A 21,905-nucleotide genomic window follows, 5' to 3' on the forward strand; every position below is an offset into this window, starting at 1 on the left:
ATGCAAAGATCTATCCTCTAGCAAGAAGTCTCTTAATCATAAAAGTACATATAGTGGATTATTGTAAAGGTCTCTGTGACTTGAAATTCACTTTCACTATATAAGTCTCAATTCTATATTGAAATTTCAGCTTTTTCTGCCAAACTAGTACTAAAAAAATTCTACTGCTAGATATTAATGCAATAAAATATTAGATTATAATATTCATTAATGGAAATATCCTAAGAAGAAATGCTTACAATTACCTAAAAACAAATATTTTGAAAGGGTGAATGAGTTTTCTTTTAAAATGTAAACACAAGATTATTTTCTAATTTACTTGGAAAAAATCTGGCTAGCAGATTTTAGAATGTAAGAAATGAATACTACATTTAGGCTTTTTGTTTACATATATTTAAGTAAATTCTATCCTTTTTGTAAGAAAAAATGGTACTATAAAATTTGAATATAAATTTTCATGTTTATAGAACCTATATAATTATGGTAAAAAATACTTTTACCCATGATTATTGAAAACATTTTTAGCCTCAAAAAACAGACTTCTCTCATTCTCATTTTTCTCCTTACTTAAATAAGGCTGTAGTAACAGTAAATATCACAACTAAGGAAAGGTTTCCCAGTGATCTGTTTGTTCAAAATAACATAGTTAGGTCTCTCTGAGAGCAAAGGCTAAAATTTCTTTGCTCTCAAAGAGACCTAACTGTTATTTTCCCCTGGAAAGAACTTATATTGCTTAGATGACAGTTATATTAAAAATTATATCCTTCATGTTGTATTCTATTGGGTTGCTATGAGTTGGAAATGACTTGATGGCAACAGGTTTGGATTTTTTTTTTCATATTATATATGAAATCTTAAACAGCTAAAATATATAATTTACTTTTCTTTGCATTAGGACAATAGAATTATGTGGTATAACACTGAATATTTTCCTCATGATTCCACATATTTTAACCTAAATAAAAAATTAAAATCAAGTTCTACTTGGAAAATTTGTGTTCTGAAATTTAGCTTTCAGAATCGAAAGGTTTCCCAAAAGACTTTAAAGCATAGACAAAAAGAGAAGTCATTCTGGTGTCACAAGATGTCATCTATTTTGTTTAAACACAAGCATCCATGCCAGTGCTCATGTACGTCATTTTCTTACAACTGCTATTGCAGGACTTCATCTTCCTACGTTCCAGGTAGTTTTCTACTACTGCAATAGGTCTTACTTTAAAGAAAGAAGTCCACAAAACCTTATCTGCCTAACAACAGCATGTGGCCTAAAAATTAAACTAGTGGACATGATGGTACAAGTACTGAAAGGAAAAGGGGCATGTGACAGTATCACACTCAAAGTAACTTTCACATTTGCTTTAGGTGCTTCTAGCCTAGATGGGAGTACTCTGTGATGTCTAACCCATGGTGATGACAGATGGAAGAATTACTGGGCCAGATGAGCCTGTTCTCTTCTTCAAACTTCATTTTCTCTCTTCCATAATGAATATTCCAGATTCTCAAACGCACAACTTTGTGTTTCAAAATTTCTAAATTGTTATGGGGGAAGATGGTTAAAGACTTCAGAAGAGACAATTTTCTTTTTAAATATTTTTATGTCCACTTTAAACTCATTCTTAGCATAAAACAATTTTAATTTAGTTTTAAATCATTAATTAATCAGATGGCATAACTCTAATAAAGACTAAAATACAAAGAATCTTACTTAGGAATAAATCTAACCAGGGAGGTAAAAGATCTACACAAAGAAAACTACAAAAGACTACTGCAGAAACCAAGAGAGACCTACAAAATGGAAAAACATACCATGCTCCTGGATAGGTAAATTTAACATTGTGAAAATGTCAATTCTACCCAAAGCAATCTACAAATGCAATGCAATCCCATCCAAATACCAAGAGCATTTTTTAAAGAGATGGAAAAACTAATTATTAATTTTATATGAAAAGGGAAGAGGCCCTGGATAAGTAAAGCTCTACTGAAGAAGAAGCATAAAGTAGGAGGACTGGCACTACCTGATCTTAGAACCTACTATACAGCTACAGTAGTCAAAACAGCCTGGTACTGGTATAATGGCAGACACATTGACCAATGGAACAGAACTGAGAACCCATATGTAAAGCCATCCACCTATGGTCACCTGATCTTTGACAAAGGCCCAAAGTCCATCAAATAGGGAAAAGACAGTCTGTTTAACAACTTGTGCTGGCAAAACTGGATGCTTATCTACAAAAGAAAATGAAGCAGAACCTATACCTCACACCACACATAAAAACTAATTCAAAATGGATCAAAGACCTAAATAGAAAACAAAAAACCATAAAGATCATGGAAGAAAAAATAGGGTCGATGCTAGAGGCCCTAATATATGGCATTAACAGGATACAAACAAAAAATAACAACACACAAACTTGAGAAGATACGCTAGATAACTTGGATCTTCTAAAAATTAAACACTCATGCTCATTGAAAGACTTCATCAAAAGAGTAAAAAGAGAACTTACAGACCGGGAAAAAAAATTTTGGCTATGACAAATCTAACAAAGGTCTAATCTCTAAAATCTACAGGAAAATCCAATATCTCTACAACAAAAAGACAAATAATCCAATCAAAAATGGGCAGAGGATATGAACAGACACTTCACCAAAGAAGACATTAAAGTGGCTAAGAAACACATGAGGAAATGCTTGTCATAACTAGTAATTAGAGAAATGCAAATCAAAACTACAATGAAATACCATCTCACCCCGATATTACTGGCAAGAATCGAAAAACAGGAAATAACAAATGATGGAGAGGCTGCAGGGAGACTGGAATTCTTATACACTGCTGGTGGGAATATAACATGATACAACCATTTAAGAAAATGATATGGTGCTTCCTTAAAAAGCTAGAAATAGAAATACCATATGATCCAGCAATCCCACTCCTAGGAATATATCCTAGAAAAATAAGAGTCATCACATGAATAGACATGTGCCCACCCATGTTCACTGCAGCACTGTTCACAGCAGCAAAAAGATAGAAACAACCTAGGGGCCTATCAACAGATGAATGGATAGCCAAAGTATGGTACGTATACACAATGGAATACTATGCAATGATAAAAAACAGTGATGAATCTGTGAAACATCTCACAACATGGAAGAATTTGAAGGGGATTATGCTGAATGAAATAAGTCAATCACAAAAGGACAAATATTGTTTGAGACCACTACTATAAAAACTCATGAAAAGGTTTACACAGGAAAAGAAACAATCTTTGATGATTACAAGGGAGGGTAGGGGTGGGAGGAAAAACCTAAATAGACAAACGGCAACTTTGGTGAAGGGTAAGGCAGTATACAATATCGGGGAAGCCAGCAGAACTTGTCCAAGACAAGGTCATGGAAGCTCCATAGACACACCCAAACTCCCTGAGGAACCAAATTCCTGGGCTGAGGGATGTGGGGACCATTGTTTCAGGGAATATTTAGCTCAACTGGCATAACACAGCTTATAAAGAAAATTTCTACATTGTTCTTTGATGAGTAATGTCTGGGGTCTTAAAAGCCTGTAAGTGGCCATCTAAGACACCCCTTTGGGAGGAAGGGAAAATGAAGAAAACCAGAGATACAAGGGAAAGATTAGTCCGAAGGACTAATGGGCCACAACTACCACTGCCTCCATCAGACCGAGTCCAGCACAACCGGATAGTGCCCGGCTACCAACACTGACTGCTCTGACAGGGATCACAACACAGGGTCCCGGACAAAGCTGGAGAAAAATGTAGAACAAAACTTTAACTCACACACACACCAAAAAAAAGACCAGACTTACTAGTCTCATAGAGCTGGAGAAACCCTGAAAATACGGCCCCCGGTCACGCTTAGGGCTCAGTGATGAAGTCACTCCTCAGGTTCAGCCAAAGATTAAACAGGCTTATAAAACAAAACTAGACTAAATGGGCACACCAGCCTAGGGGCAAGGACAAGAAAGCAGGAGGGGACAGGAAAGCTGGTAATGGGGAACCCAAGGTAGAGAAGCAGAGAGTGTTGATAGGTCATGGGGTTGGCAACCAACATCACAAAACAATATGTGTATTAATTTTTTAATGAGAAATTGGGCTGCTTTGCAAACCTTCATCTAAAGTACAATAAAAATAAAATAAATACAATAAAATAAAATACAGAGAATTTTAAACATAAATATACAATTTCAGAGCATATGAATGTATGTAGCATGATTTCGTGATCAGTATACATCTAAGGACAAGTATTTCTGTGAAAAGAGATAATCTGACATCTAAGGCAAAATAATTATTCTTTGGAATAGCCTGCAATTACAGAGACTAACAGTTGTAGTCTTTGAGTATTTTTTGTATCTAGAAGGACATGAAAATGAAAGTTGGTATTGTCTTGGACACTATTATAATCAAAGCAAGTAATAAAACTTTTTGGAATAATTGAATTTTTATTTCCTTCATAGCTTCTCTCAAGGAAAACACCCCATAAAAATGCATAAACTGAAGAGCCTAAGGAATCAAGAAAATACAAGAGCAAGAGGAAATTGGTTTTTGTGGTGTAAAAAATTACATACCTTTGTGGAATATAGAACATATGCTGAGGAGGTGGTTTATAGAGGACTCCTTCATACACAGGCCACAGTCCACTTAAAATTCTAAAGAGAGAACTTTTCCCACAACCATTGGGACCAGTTATTAAAAGATGCATTCCTTCTTGTACCTAAAGTAAGAAATAAAATTATAAACTGCAGTTTTTAAGAATTATTTTACTTGTCAGCATTTAAAAGTGATTTGTTAAAAAAAAAACGAACACAACTTTCAAACACATGACAATCTAGGATGGGTAAGGAATCAAAGAAAAATATATTAGGGCTAAGAACATCAAGTTTGGCTTTGGCTACGCTCAGAAGCTAAAAGCACCAAAAAATATTTTAATTCCCAAAAAAACAGATTTCCTTGGAATAAGCACTAGGTTTCCAAAATTATAATTGATGTCTTGTTATCGGACACTTTAGACATTTTAAGAACTATAAACACATGGGAAGTAAGACAAACCATAAAAATTTAAATTAAAATATATTAAATCTTACATTATTTATATTAATATTTGATTAAATTTATACTGAATTCAAATACAATTTAAGTCAATTGAAGTTATCAGCTATAAAGCACGAGAATCCTGAGTTAGTCAGATTGTGTAATTTTGTATTTTAGCAGTCTAAAATGTCACAGAAATTATAAAAGCCCAGAATCAGAGAGAGAGAAACCAAAAAACCAAACCCATTGCCATGGAGTCAATTCCAACTCATAGAGAGATAAGATGATTCTAATTCTGTGTTATTCACAGATGGAGAAATTTACAAACCAACACAGACGAAAGCAAGAGGACTGTAATTCAGTTTTATGGCTAGGGATAAATTAAAACACATATGCATTCATTCTAAAAAGCTAAGGTTATTTACCCGTTATCTAGCAGATGCTGTTCTTTAGAATCTTCTACCTTATTTATCTTTTAAACAGTTAAATTTATGAGTTCCCAATTCTACTCAATAAAATTGAGACACTCTTAGGGTATCTCCAGTGTACCATGAAGAACAATAACTGGGAACACCATTAAAAAATTTGAATTGCTCCCACTGATCTCACATATTTTAAAATCAAACATAAAAAATGAACATAATGTGAAAGTATGGGAGGCAGAAATCTACAGGATGTCTGAAGGTATAGCTCTGAATAGTGTGAATACAAATATCCAAGTATCAAAGATGTTGAATACATCATACTGAAAACTTTATATTACTAGCATTTTATCACTATTAAGGTACCAGTTCCATGTCTATCCTTCATGATTCCTGTGCTGCGTATGACATGAGCTCAAATTCTTTTGTAGAATAAAGGGAGGGAGGAAGGGAAGGAAGAAGGAAGAAAGAAAGGAGAGTTGGGATGGAGGCTAGGTAAAAGAACTGGGAATGTGTATAATAAGCTAGAAACCCTGCTGGTGTAGTGGTTAAGTGGTATGGCTGCTAACCAAAGGGTTGGCAGTTTGAATCTACCAGGTGCTCCTTGGATGCTCTATGCGGCAGTTCTACTCTGTCCTGTAGGGTCTCTATGAGTCGGAATGGACTCCACAGCACTGGGTTTTGTTTTTGTTTTTGTTTTTATGTAAAGGCAAAATGCGGTTCAAATTCATATTCTGTCTAAATAATCAGACATTTCCTCAGCAAACACTGACTGAATATCTACCATGTGCCTGACAGTCTTCTAGGCACTGGGGATAGAGTGTTGCCCAAGACAAGGACCCTATTCTATGGAATTTACATTCCAATGGGAGAGACAGCAAAAAACACTTGAACAAAAAATTGGGTAATGATAAATGCTATCAGTGAAACAGCAAAGCAGGAAGATGTGTTAGGGAAAGTTGATGGGGTTACGAGGTTGTGGGGCTTCCTTGAATTTCCTGGTTACAAGAAGTCCTTTTTGAGGAGGTGGCATTTCAGCTAAGGCATGAGCGACAAGCAGCAGCCTGTAAAGTTCTGCACAAGAGCGTTCCAGGCAGTGATGACAGTTATGACAAAGAACATAAGAGCGAACTTGAGTCTATAAAATCTGATCACAGATATTTTTCTTCTAAAACATAGCCAAACTGAAATTCTATTTTGAGAGAATAAAGATAAAAGAAAATTCTGGGAAGAACCTAGAAAGAACTAATTTTACGATTTGCTTGTGCTCTTTCACTATAGAGTGGATTCCACCACCCACTCACTGCCGCTCAGTCAATTTTGACTCACAGCAACCCTAAAGGACAGAGTAGAACTGCCCCATAGGGTTCCCAAGGCTGTGTAAATCTCTACGAAAGCAGACTGCCACATCTTTCTCCTGTGGAGCAGCTAGTGGGTTTGAACTCCTGACCTTTTGGTTAGCAGCCAGTCTCTTAACCACTGAACCACCAGGGCTCCATAGAGAGAATTAGGACATTTTATTTAGTAGGAGCATAAATGTTTTCCAAATGTCCTTTTTAATTCCAAAGCATCAACAAAAGAGTGAGAACATTTGCCTCTAAAAACCTGTTTAGTTTTCAATCAATGTAGATGAAACAGAAATTATTATTATATTCTTGGGGACCTAAGAATTTAAATGTAAGTCCCTACCTGAGTCAGAAATAATGATTATAAAAAACAATGTACTATAATAACATGTATCTTTGTAGCACTTCAAAATTTGATACTTTCACTAGATAAAGAATTATTTTATTAATTTTATATAAAAAGAAAACTGAATTCTGAATGGGTAATTAAAAAAAAAAGGTGTGATATATCTACAATACTATAGCTAAACAGGTTGCACAATGCAAGACTCTAATAAATGGAACAAGAATTAATTTTGACAAAAAAACTTGACACAAAAACTCTACAAAAAGCCCAACCTGAGAAAAACTCTACAAGAAGCTGTAAATTACAAATTGCTAGCCTATTAATAAATAATTAAATGTTCCATGTAGCATTCCTGAATTAGTTTTATTTGAATCTACTAAGATTATGACGCATCGCTAATACCTAACTGGTACTCATGTTCAGATCCTAATAATCAAACCACCATCTAAGATCTATATGTTAGTTTTCTAGGTCTACAAATGAAAAAATTAAAAGGCCTGACCAATTGTAGTTAAAACACAATTTCTATTAAATTTATTAACACAGGATTCCCTGTTCAGTGCCTCTCATCTCCTTTAATTTGCCAGCACCCTTAGTCCTTTGCAAATACATTTTAATGATTATGGACTAAGATCCATCCTAAAATCATTAGTACATACACTGTCAGGTTTGGAATTCTATTATCCAGTCCAATCATGTCTTTGAACTAAGCTCAACTGCCTTCATTACAGTCATTAATACTTGTCAGCAAATTATTTTGTGTTTGAATTCTAAAATGTATGATCGAATTTTACAATGCTTTAAATCCGTGCCTCAGGTTTATTAGTTTCACATCTTAGTTTTTGCAATCAAGATGTAGAATATTAAATATAAATAACTTTTATTCTCAACAGAATTAAAAACTAAACTCTCATTCATGAATCTTCTGAATATTTTTTCCTAATATTAGATGTTATTAGGTGCCATCGAGTTGATTCTGGCTCATAGTAACCCCACACACAACAGAAGAAACACTGCCTGGTATTGCACCATCCTTACAATTGTTGCTATGCTTGAGCCCACTGTTGCAGTCACTGTGTCAATCCATCTCGTTGAGGGTTTTCTTCTTTTGCTGACCCTCTACTTTACCAAGCATGATGTTCTTTTCTAGGGACTGGTCCCTCCTGAAAACATGTCCAAAGTATGTGAGATCAAGTGTTGCCATCCTCGCTCCTAAGAAGCATTCTGGCTGTACTTCTTCCTAGATAGATTTGTTCATTCTTCCGGCAGTGAATGGTATAGTCAACATTCTTTGCCAACACCACAATTCAAAGGCATCAATTCTTCTTTGATCTTCCTTATTCATTGCCCAGCTTTCTCATGCATATGAGGTGATTGAAATACTGTTGCTTGGCCCAGGCACACCTTACTCTTCAAAGTGACATCTTTGCCTTTTAACACTTTAAAGAGATCATTTGCAGCAGGTTTGCCCAACGCAATATCTTTTTGATTTCCTGACTGCTGCTCCCATGGGCATTGATTATGGATCCAAGTAAACTGAAACCCCTGACAACTTCAGTATTTTCTCTATTTTTCTTGATGTTGCTTATTGGTCCAGTTGTGAGGATTTTTGTTTTCTTTATGTTGAGGTGGAATTCACACTGGAGGCTGCAGTCTTTGATCTTCATCAGTAAGTGCTTCGAGTTCTCTTCACTTTCAGCAAGCAAGGTTGTGTCATCTACATGTCACAGGTTGTTAATGAGTCTTCTTCCAATCCTGATGCTGCATTCCTCTGCATGTAGTCCTGCTTCTCAGATTATCTGGTCAGCATACAGGTCGAATAAGTTTGGTGAAAGATACACACCTTTCCTGATTTTAAACCACTCAGTATCCCTTTGTTCTGTTCGAACGACTGCCTCTTAGTCTATGTACAGTTTCTGCATGAGCACAATTAAGTGTTCTGAAATTTCCATTCTTCACAATTTTTATTCATAATTTGTTATGAGCCACACAGTCAAATGCATTTGGATAGTCAATAAAATACAGGTAACCATCTTTATGGTATTCTCTGCTTTTAGACAAGATTCATCTAACATCAGCAATGATATCGCTCGTTCAACATCCTCTTTTGAATCCTTTTATGAATCCGGCTTGAATTTCTGAAAGTTCCCTGTCCATGCACTGCTGCAACCACTTTTGAATGATCTTCAGCAAAATTTTACTCGCATGTGATATATTAATATTAGATATGATTATTTCAAATGTAGACTAAAGATAGAGAATGTGTATTAATAGAAGTAAATTTGCTAATAACCTCTATCCTAATATTTTAGTAAATATTTTACATTAGGCTTGTATATTTTGAATAATTCCTTTAAGAAAAATACTAATAAAATTTATTTCCAGATATTAATTTCTGAGGAAATTTCCTATTTTCTCAAAAGTTACCTTGTATAGACTGTCAGTGCACTCACTGTAACTCTGATTTTCAACCTGGCAAAAAAGCAGTAGAAATCAAATTTCTCTTTCTCTTTGCTTTCTGAGGAAGTAACTGCTTCTATAATTGAGCCACTGTGCATACCTTTCTTGATTTCCCCTCCTTTCCATATGCTCCTCCAAGTATTTAACATAAGGTACATGAATTCTGAGTTGTTTTGTATTAGTGTGATGGCAACAACCAGAAGATTCTCGAATATCATCTTACTTTGAAGTTTAGCCTGGAAGCCACCACTTCTCCCGTTGGTGTAATTATGGGAACATTTTCACAAACAATTCCATGATCCACATCGATAACTTTTCCTACAAGAAATAGTTTAAGTTATAAAAGCTATCACATATTATTATTAAACAACTTAAAATACAATATAATGTAGCATAACAGATAAATTCATTATAGACATGAGTTCACAGTAATGAATCATAGAAACAAATGTAAATATATCTATATCTGAAGCAAACTTCAATGTAAATTTGGACATTCTGGCATATCTATTTGGAAAATCTTTTGCAGAAACACTATTTTATAATAATATAATGTCAACAACATAATGAGAGTAAACCTAAACTTTACCTGATACAATTCAGCATGCTTATTATAGCTATTTCTCTAAATCAACCTTTCCTACAAAAAACCTAGTGCTTTAAAAAAGAGAATTAAAACTTAGAATAACAGCATTTTGTAAAATGTGATAATCATACTTATGTTTTAAAATACAGGATATGAAGAACCAGGTAGGATTATATCTAATTTGTTAGTCATTTTTTAAAAGCGAACAACTCATCTGCCGTATATGCAGTTTCCGAAAATAATGCTAAAAATTTTATCCTAAATAAAAATAACATATATTGCTATCTTATGATTCTGCTGATAAACACTTAAATTGAGGATAAATGGAAAACACTTGAGTTTAATACCTTTGATTGGCAAGGTGTCACTGAGGGGTAATTCTATGCTAGCTCCATTCTTACTATGGTTTTCTGGCTCTTGAACAACAACAGTTCTCTTATAAATGCCTCTTTTCACTTCATCAAAGACTGAAAACATATTGTACACTCGAGCAGTATAGCCTGCTAATTCAGTGATCTAAAAAAAACACAGAGAAACAGACTCTTACCCAAGACAGGCTATTAAACATGTAATCATGTAAGTTTCTAGATGTGACTTTAAGGATTCTATTTAATTTTACATGAGAAACAGATATCTGACACCAAAACAAGGTAGTAAAAAGCTTACCAAAGTGGCAATATAGCACAATGTCAATGTAGGTTTGATTAGAATTATAAAAAACATTAAAAAATTACTCATGTCAGAGTTCAAAATGAAATGTAAATATATCAGAGTATTAGTGAGACTTAAGGGTCTTTCAGTTAAATTTCTGATTTGGTACCAATTACATGAAAAAGTTTACTCCCAGACAATTAAAATTTTTGCGAAAGCTTAAGTTCATTCAGTGAAGCAATGAACCTCAATCTTTGGCAACTTTTTTCTATTTCATAAAAGTACACTTTTCCTTATTGTGAAATGAGTGTTCCGGGCTAAATTGATTGTCAAAATATCCCTGTTAGAAGATACTATATTGAGAGGGAGCTCAGTGAAAAGCTTCAAATCCTTTTCAGTCCAAATCCCACAATCCAGCTTTTTTTCAAGCCAAACATGATTTACATGCCCAAAGAAAACATGAAATATGAAAATTTTTTTCCTAGAAGAGATCATAGGATGAAATGAGATAAAGTTCTGCATTAGTCCATAAAGGTCAACCGAATGGTGTTTGCTCCTATCCTGCCAGCTGTCTAGTTTGGGCTGAGTCTCCTACCGTTTTTCTATTAATGAAAACACCTTGTTATCAGGGGACTGTGAAAGGTGACTTATCTATCAAAACTAGCCTTCTAAGTGAAAAGGAAACCACGAAGACCACTCCCTTATAGAAATATTTACTAGGAAATTGGTACCAATAAGCAAGGCAGGCTTCGAATAAATACCTTTTAAGTAATGAAGTATAGAATAATACAACAACGCTGACACTCAGGTTTTCATGTGTGCAAAAATAAGCAGTAAATAAAAAAAAAATTTTTTTTTTTTTTAAATGAGTAGGCATTATTTTTTAAAGCCTTCTATAATATGTCTCTACTGAGTGAGTGGTCTGTAATTATGCTAGTATTTCACTTCTACATGTTATTGTTATGGCCATTTAAAGGCTAATTTCTAAAATGCTATCTAGAAGAACTTCCTGAGTTCCCAAGGAGAGGAGACTATAGCTAACAATTAACAAAATCCAGGTTAAATAGAAACCTGGGTAAATATATTTGCATAGGAAAAAAAAAAAACAAAAAACGACACATTCTAAAACCAAAAGTAGAGGTCAAATAAAGAAAAGACAGGCAGCGATGAGTTAGTGGAATGAGATTGGGGGCCAGGTAGGGAAGGGGTGCCTGAAAAAAACTGAGAATATGCCTGTGGACAGATTACTTTGGGATACAAGACAGGGAATTTTCCCTGGGACCTTAACTCTAAAAAGGAACCTTGGTCCCTCTGGAGCTAGCGGAGAAGGCATGATACTTTCATGTACTATCACAGCAGTAGTAAGATTCTTTAGAAATAAACATTCTATGATTCAAAGTACATTCAGGCAAAACAAAGGAAAATACAATCATTTGTTGAATTGGAGACAATCTGGAAAAACTAATTCATGCAAAGTATTTAAATGTGAGACAACAAACTCTTGATTTGTCATTTAATCTTAACAATTTATTACATCAAAAAACCTATCCCAAAGACTGTATCTCCAAGCTATCAAAACTATTATTTGAAAAGTTTCTAAAAATGTAGTTGTTTTCACTATATGGCCCTAAATAATTGGTTTTATTTAAAAAAAAACAAAAAACAAAAAACTTGATTCAATAAGTCAGTTGTTATGGACTGAAAAGTTCTGTCAACAAATCATAAAATTTCTAACTTTTTTATATGGTTTATTCACAGTTGACTTAACAGGCAGCTAAATTTATCACAGTGCTCCAGCAATTTATACTGATATAAATGCCACAACAGTAATTAATATTGGTGAGAATGACTGTCCATGGGAATATTATACAATATCTGGATTGAAAAAAGTGACTTTCAAGCTTAAACCTGAGATATCTACAGATTTTAACAGAATTCTTTCAATAAATGCTTACTGACTATATACTATATTCCAAGCATTAACATGGATATTGGGAATATAAAGATGAGTAAGACAGTCCCTGATTTCAACGAGCTTAGGGTTAGGTGCAGAAGATAGAGAATTATAATGCGGCAAAGTACCCCATATACTGTGAACACAGGGAAGGAACACCCAAAACTCCTCAGGGAAGGTGACAGGAGGGTAGAATAGCAAGATTTTGTATGCGGTTGATAAGGCTTGAATTGTCATGAAGATAAGTACAAGTTTACAAGTATGTTACTAATAATATTCCAACCCGTTGCCGTCAAGTGGACTCCAATTCATATAGACCCTATAAGACAGAGCAGAACTGCCCCATACAATTTCTACAGCTGTAGTCTTTGCAGAAGCAGGCTGCCACATCTTTCTCCCGTTGAGCAGCTGGTGGGCTCAAACCACTAACCTTTAGGTTAGTAGACGAGCACTTAACCACTATGCCACTGGTGTTCCTTACTAATTAGCTAACATTTATTGTGCTTAATGTGTACTAAGCATTCTATGTGTATTTACTTTCAACAGGTCTACAAAGTCATTGCTATCATTATCCCCACTTTACAGATGATGAAACACAGACACAAACACTTTAAGGCACTCGATCACGGACATGTAATTTGTAAATACTGCAACAAGAAATCTTGGCACTTTTTGGTTCCACAGTTCACAACTAAGGAAGATTTTATTTAAGTTTTTAAGTTAAAAACAGACAAAAACGAATAACTAATAGTGTAAAAATTCAAGGGTATTAGCAGCAAAATATTTGGAAGTTGTTGCCTTTAATCTTGAAGACATTCTTTGCAATTGTTACTAAAGAAATGTTTGCAAAATCCTAAGTATATTTGGTAATTTACATTTTGCCTGATTTTGTATAAATTATTTTAATCAAATTGACAAAAAATACAAATACCTCTTTGTATGAAGACATAATTCTTTCAATAGCATCAGCTCCAGAGGCCAATAAATTTCGAGCAGTGGTAAAGGCTTCTGTCCGTTCACTAACCATAGCTTGTTTCTGGCCATCCTCTAAATCTAAAAGCAATTACAAAACAATTGAGTTTTTTCAAGTAGCCAAATGCTTAATTTTATACAAATTAAATCGTGGCTAAAACAATCACATATTACCTTCTAATTAGTATCACAACCTCCTAAAAATATAATGTTATTAAAAATACACTTCATGTGCCAGATCTTCTTTAAAGCTTTCTTTGATTACTTTTCTAGAAGATTTAGAACAATTAAATCTATAGGAAGGAGACTATTTTCATTTAGCATTCTTTCAATGCATTCCATATCCAACTTCTTGCCATTATTATAGCTGATCTGAACAACAAAATACTTTAACTTGAGTTTAAGCAAACATTGCCGGTGTAGTTTCTTTAAAAGAAATGGAAATTGCTCACCCTTATAATCTAAACTTGGTCCACCTGTCTCGACAAACCATTACCCTACAGTCCAAGATCAAGAAGGAATTTGAAGAAGGAGATAATAATACAGCTTCTTCTGAAAATTCGTGTCTCTTCCGAAAGACTAAATTCCCTGAGGGTCAAGACTGTGAGTTTTATTCTTTATTTCCAGTACTTAGCATAGCACCTAGCACATAGTACTCCTTAGCGTGTATTGAATGGATGGACGGATGGTTGGATGAATGGATGGATGGATTGGTGGGTAGATGTATAGATAAAAATTCTAAATTACTGTCAATGCAGAATTATGACTAAAAGTTAGGAGTCAACATCAGCCTGCAACTGGCAGAACTAGATGGTGTCTGGCTACCATCAATGACTGCTCTGAGAAGAAACAGAACAAAGAATCCCTAATGGAGTGGGAGAACAGCGGGACGCAGACTTCAAATTCTCATAAAAAGACCAGCCTTAATGGTCTGACTGAGACTGGAGGGACCCCAGAGGCCATGGCCCCCAGGCCCTCTCTAAGCCCAAGACTGAAACCATTCCCAAAGCCAACTCTTCAGGCTGTAAGACAGAAAATGATACTGGTGAGGCGTGAGCTTCTTGGCTCAAGTAGACACATGAGACTATGTGGGCAGTCCGTGTTTGGAGGGGAGATGAGAAGGCAGGGGGGAAAGGAGCTGGTTGAGTGGACACGGGGAATACAGCATGGAGAGGAGGAATGTGCTGTCACATTAGGGGGAGAGCAGCTAGGGTTACATAGCAAGGTGTGTATGTGTTTTTGTATGAGAGACTGATTTGATTCGTAAGCTTTCACTTAAAGCCCAATAAATAAACAAACAAAAAAAAATTTAGGAGTCAGACTAAGTTTGAATCCAGACTCTACTACCCACTGGTTGTGTGACCTAGGGTAAACCATTTATCCTCTCTAAAACTATTTTCTCATCTGTTAGATGAGGGAAATAACAGTGCTATTTCAAACAACCCTGCCTAAAAGGGCTGTTGTGAGGCTTAAAGGTGAAATACAAATGAAGTATTAGCGCATTACATGGTCCATGGTAAGTGCTCTAAATGTCAGCTATTATTATTTTCTTTAGTAATTACTGCTATTATTGTATACATAAGCAAATTTAGTGTTGTTCTTCAAAATTATTTTCTCCAGGCCATGACTTTAACCTTTCCATCAAATTGATTCTCTACCCATTCCTTCTATAAATTATCTCCAAAGTAATAAATTAAATGTTGTAAATTAATAAAGAAATTAGCAACAAAATAAGATAGCAGTAGGTCCATTTTGGTATTTCTCCCTGATTTATCTCAATGTAAAGGTTTTTTTCCCCCTATAACAATGCAAATACATAACTTGTGTCCTGATATGACTACAAGATATGTTCAGATTGAATTACTTATAGGCAGCTCAGCTAGATTTTTTTAAAGGGATTCATGTATCACATAAGGTAAAATCCACCTAACGTATTTACTGAGCACCTATCTGGATGTGCTGTGGCAAGGAACTATGGTACATACAGCAACAAATGTGACTCAGACTCTTCCATTAGGAGGCTTACAGTCCGGTAGGAGAGAGAAGACAAGTTCCCAAACAACTAAACAGGGCAGCCTATATGATGACAGGCTTTGAGGGAAGCCATGGTGACCACATACAATTTTGATAGGTCACAAGTGTAGCACGGCACAGAGAAGGGAAATTTCAACCAATGTTTGAACACTAAACAGGCTACATAGTATGGGTTGGTGTCAGGCACTGATTTCATTGAGTATCAAAATCACCATAAGTTCATGGTTACCTTTTATAATATGACCCACCCACTCTTAGCCCTATTAACAATCACTGTTCTATGGAACTGCCATTAGGATGCGTGCACTGAAGAAGGAAAAAGAAAAGGCTGATGAGCACTCGTGTAAGTGAGGAGCAAAAGATACGATTAGATACATAGACTGGAACCAGAATGTAGGTAACTTTAATATGTGATGAAATTTAGGTAAACACAAAAAAAGTACCATGGAACCATGGTCTCAGGGAACATCTAGCTCAATTGACATAACATAGTTTATAAAGAAAATGCTCTACATTCTACTTTGGTGAGTAGCATCTGGGGTCTTAAAAGCCTGTGAGCAGCCATCTAAGATAACTCCACTGGTCTCACCTCTTCAGGAGCAAGGAAGAATGAAGAAAACTAAACATACAAGGTAAAGATTCGTCCAAATGACTAATGGACCACATCTACTATGGCCTCCACCAGGCTGAGTCCAGTACAGCTAGATGGTGCCCAGCTACCACCACGGATTGCTGTGACAGAGATCACAACAGAGTGTCCCAGAAAGGGCTGGAGAAAAATGTAGAATAAAAATTATAACTCACAAAAAAAGACCAGACTTACTGGCCTGACAGAGACTGGAGAAACCCTGAGAATTGACCCCCAGACACCCTTTTGGCTCAGTAATGAAGTCACTCCCGAGGTTCACCCTTCAGTCAAAGATTAGATAGGCTCATAAAACAAAATAAGACTAAAGGGGCACACCAGCTCAGGGGAAAAGACTAGAAGGCAAGAGGGGACAGGAAAGCTGGTAATAGGAAACCCAAGGTCTAGAACGGAGAGTGCAGACATGTTGTGGGGTTATTAACCAGTGTTATAAAACAATACATGTGCTAACCATTTAAAGAGAAACTAGTTTGTCCTGTAAACCTTCATCTAAAGTACAATTAAAAAACAAAAGTGCCATGGACTTCTCAGCATGCTACCAAAATAGTGAACTGGAATCAGTTAAAGCACCCCAAATAATTTTGGCTCATAGAAAATCTGGCTAATAACTAAAATAGTTATGGAATTTTATGAATTGAAGTCAAAAAAGGTTTGGAAAGTAATTTTCATTGACAGCCTCTGTTAAGAAGAAAAAACACTAGTGCGGAATGACTGGTGTTTGATATGGCACGGTAATTTCCATGTCACTGTGGCATGTTAAGGCCTATTAGATTTTTGTCACGCTTTTAACAATAAAAAAATGAAGCGCTCCCACAGATTTCATGTGACTTTTATTCTACTGGTTGTGCTTTGGCAGGTACCGTGAGAGCAGTGCCAGTAATATTTTGTCATGCATACGACAGCCAACTGCCTGACCTCCAGGACAAGGCCAGATTCCTTGGTGTCAGAGATATAAATCCATGACCTAAAATACTCACGTACTTTGCAATTTGGGTCAACACATTTTACTTTCCTCACCAAATGTTTAAAACGATATTTTGTCAAAAGGTCTTCATTGAAGGATTTAACCCTTATCATTATAGCTGTTCACTTTACTGCTACTTGTGACCTGTGATAGTAGTAAGTATATGCTGAAACACAGTCACATCTGCTGCTATTTGACTGAAAAGGTGAGAAAGAATTTAAAAACCAAGACTATTCCTTTGTACTTTTTTCCTCTGGTATTACAACCTAAGTTTATTTCTTATACTTATATTTTTATATCTGTCACTTTCACATCTCAGCAAAAACATATGTCCTTATCTACCTCACACCAAATACAAAAACCAATTCTAGATGGATTTAAGATCTGAATGTGAAATGAAAAACCAGTAAGATTTCTAGAAGACAAAATAGGAGAATATCTTTATGACCCTGGGTTAGGCAAATATTTCTTAAAAAAACACAGGACATAAAATCACTAACCAAAAAGTCAAAGGCTGATAGATTGATAAACTAGAATATATTAAACTTACAAACTTCTCTTAGACACCATTATGAGAGTGAAAAGGCAAGATACAGTGGGAAAAGATGTTTTTATATGTGTATGTGTGTGTGTGTGTATGTACATATATACATACGTGTGTATACGAAGCTCTGGTGGTGTAGAGCTTAAGAGCCATGGCTGCTAATCAAAAGTCTGGCAGTTTGAATCCACTAGGCGCTCCTTGGAAACCCTATGAGGCAGTTCTACTCTGTCCTGTAGGGTCACTGTACATTGGAATTGACTTGATGGTAATGGTAACAGGATGTGTGCCTATGCATATATATATACATACACACACGTATATATATATATACACACACACACACACCCTGACAAAAGACCCATACTAGAACACATAAGAACACTTACAAATCAATAGGAAAAATCAAATAATCCAATTTAAACAAGAGCAAAAGATTCAACGCCATATCACAACAAAGGATATTCAAATGGCCAACTAGCAAATGAAAAATGCTTAATTTCATTAGTTATCAGTTTTTGGGTTATCAGAGAAATGCAAATTAAAACCACAATGAAGTACCATTCACACTTATACGAGAATTGCTAAAATGAAAAAAGACTGACAAGATTAAATACTGACAAGAACATGGGGGCAACTAGAACTTTAATACACTGCTTGTGGGAATATAAATTGGTAGAACGTCTTTGGAAAACTGTTTTACAACATCTACTAAAGCTGACCATATGCATACCCTATGATCTAGTAGTCCTACTCCTAAGTAAATATCCACAGAAAGGCCTATATGCACCAAAAGGTATGTACAAAAATGTTCACAGCAGCACTATTTCTAATACCTCCCCCCCAAATGGATACAATGCAAATGTTTAAACTGAATAAACTGCTGTAGTCATACAATGGAATACTACATAGCAATAAATGAACGAGAAACACACCCTATAATACAAATGGATCTCAGAAGCATAATGTTGACTGAAAGAAGCCAGTCACAAGAGAGTAAACTAGCTACTGTTGAGTTGATCCTGACTCATGATGACCCCATGTGTCTCTTGTGTGTTAGAGCAGAACTGTACTTCATAGGATTTTCAATGGCTGATTTTTAGGAAGTAGATGACTAGGACTTTCTTCTTAAGCACCTCTGGGCAGATTCTAACCTCCCACCTTTTGGTTAGTAGCCAAGGGTGTTTACTCTTTGCACCACCCAGGGACTTCCACAAAAGAGTACATATGGTGTAATACCACTTATATAAAGTTAAAAAACCAGAAACTACAAATTGATGGTGAGAGGGTCAGTGTAACAATTACCTTTATTGTGGAGGAAGGAGATAAGACGGAGACAAACAATAGAGCCTTCTGGGGTGCTGGTAAGGTTCTGTTTCTTAGGAGAAGTCATTAAGTGGATGTGTTAACTCTGTGACACATCACTGAGAGGTACACTAGTAATTGTTCCTTGCTGGCACATGTGCTTTACTTCAAAAAGTATAGCTATTTAAATGCACAGCTAATTACAGCTTAGAAAGTATACCTTTGATATGTATTATGACTTTTACATTAATTGGCCAACCAAAACCAAACCCATTGACATCAAATTGATTCTGACTCATTGTGACCCTATGGGACAGGGTAAAAACTGCCCCATAGGGTTTCCAAGAAGCAGGTGGTGGGTTTGAACTGCTGACCTTTCGGTTAGCAGCTGAGCTCTTAATCACTATACTACCAGGGCTCCATTAATTGGCTAAGAGAAGGGTAATTATATCCAAATTGACCCACAATGTAATATACTTCAATAATTTGGTATTGGAATATGAGGTATAATAATATAGCAGGACCTATAGATATAATCTCATTGGAAGAACATCTTACTAGGGTGCAGGCAGGGCTTCATTCCAGTCCACTAGTAACATCTCTCAGTTGTTACTTTGATGCTCCACCTCACAATCACAGATCACCAACATGCAGACACTATCGGCAGTGCTAGTAGCTTAGATGCACTCTGTCCTACCTGCTAGGTGACATCTCTGAGTAGTGCAAACTGTTAAGTCCTAGACTACTAGCTGAAAGGTTGGTGGTTCGAACCCATGCAGAGATCCCTTGGAAGACAGGCCTGGTGATCCTGGTGATTTGCTTCTGAAAGGTCACAGCCTTGTAAACCCTATGGAGTAGGGTTCATGCATACATGGTGTCTTAGTTATCTAGTGTTGCTATAGCAGAAATATCACAACTGGATGGCTTTAACAAACAGAAATTTATACTCTCACATTCTAGGAGGCTAGAAGTCTGAATTCCGGGTGCTGGCTCCAGGGGAAGGCTTTCTCTCTTTCTGCCATCTCTGGGCAAAGGTCTTTGTCATCAATCTTCCCCTGATCTAGGAGCTTCTCAGCACAGGGACCCTGGGTCCAAGGGACACGCTCCCTCCTGGTTCTTCATTCTTGACGGCACGAGGTCCCCCTGTCTGCCTGCTCGCTTCTCTCTCTTGTATCTCAAAAGAGACTGACTCAAGACACACCTAGTCTTGTGGATTGAGTGCTGTCTCATTAACATAACTGCCTCTAATCCTGCCTCATTAACATCATAGAGGTAGGGTTTTCAACACATAGGAAAACCACATCAGATGATAAAATGGTGAACAATCACACAATACTAGGAATCATGACCTAGCCAAGTTGACACACATTTTGAGGGGACATAATTCAATCCATAATACATGGGGTCACCATGAATCACAATTGACTCCATGGCAACTAACAGCAGGTGGCTGTGATAGGTATGGCAGGAGGGACCTATAAGTAGCTTTGCCTGGCCTTGCCAGAGCTGTTCCTGATATAAAGAGAAAAAATGTGGGCTGCTAATAGTAACAATAGAGATTATAGCTGTCAGGTAACTATTTTCTTCACATAATTTGTTCTTCTCTTAATACAAAGCAAGAAAAAAAAGAGGAGGGAGCAATATCTTTTAAAAAATGACATTAATATATACATATTAACTATTTCAATGTCTCTTTTTCAACCATTTGGTACCAGTAATTACCTAGTCTCAAACTAACTTATGTTCCTTATAGAATCAGTTCCAATATAGTTAACATGGAGGCAGTTTATGGTACAGTAGAAAAAAAGCAGTGCACTAGGAGTGAGATAGTGTATCTTCCATTCTTGGTACTTCTACTAATCAACTACGTGACTTAAGACAAAACTTTAGACCTGCCTGGGCCTCTAGAGAAGCACTGATGGCGCAGTAGTTAAGAACTATGGATGCTAATTAGAAGGTCAGCAGTTGGAATCCACCAGCTGTTCCTTGGAAACCCTACGGGGCAGTTCTACTCTGTCCTAAAGGGTCTCTCTGAGTTGGGATGACTTGAAGCTTCTCTTCTGATGTGAAAATGGCATGATTCCATATGCAATTCTGTAATGTGAACTTGAATATAAACATAGCCCTGTCCTTACCTAAGATTTCATTTGGTGTTGCAGGTGGATGGTACAGTAAATCTACTATAGAAATATTTTTCTTTTCCCCTCCTCCCCCCAAAATTATACAGTTTCTTCCTATCTGCATTTTCACCTCGACTTCCGAACCACTTTCAAATGCCTTGCTCCTTTCACAAGAACAACAATAACCATATCAGCAAACATCGATTGAGTATTTCCTGTAAACCAGTCGTAAGTTAGTACGCAGAGAGCCAGCACTTGAAGCCAGGTAATCTGACTTCATAGCTCACGCGGTAAGAATACAATAAATATACACAATTGCTTCTACCTAAGTATTTGCCAAGTACTGTGTCAAAGCACATTAAACATATCTAATTTCATAACCAAACTTAGAAAGATATATAATATCATCACTGTATTTAAGATAAGGAAACTGAAGCATATAGTTTATGTAATTTTCCCAAGGATAAACCAAACCAAACCAAACCTGTTGCCAAAGCTGATTCCCACTCATGGCAA

General features: G+C 36.0%; 1 protein-coding gene across 1 annotated transcript in view; it reads right to left on the reverse strand.

The window, feature by feature from the left end:
- The window catches only part of ABCD2 (ATP binding cassette subfamily D member 2), an 89,081-nt gene that overhangs the window by 61,698 nt on the left and 5,478 nt on the right, over positions 1 to 21,905 (reverse strand). Inside the window, exons 3-6 of the mRNA XM_049881515.1 lie at positions 13,739 to 13,854; positions 10,550 to 10,718; positions 9,840 to 9,934; positions 4,580 to 4,725 (exon numbers count right to left, since the gene is read on the reverse strand). Coding sequence (XP_049737472.1) covers positions 4,580 to 4,725; positions 9,840 to 9,934; positions 10,550 to 10,718; positions 13,739 to 13,854 — 526 coding nt within the window. The remainder of the gene's footprint in view (positions 1 to 4,579; positions 4,726 to 9,839; positions 9,935 to 10,549; positions 10,719 to 13,738; positions 13,855 to 21,905) is intronic.

The sequence above is a fragment of the Elephas maximus genome, chromosome 4 (assembly GCF_024166365.1).
Source record: "Elephas maximus indicus isolate mEleMax1 chromosome 4, mEleMax1 primary haplotype, whole genome shotgun sequence".
Lineage (NCBI taxonomy): Eukaryota > Metazoa > Chordata > Mammalia > Proboscidea > Elephantidae > Elephas > Elephas maximus.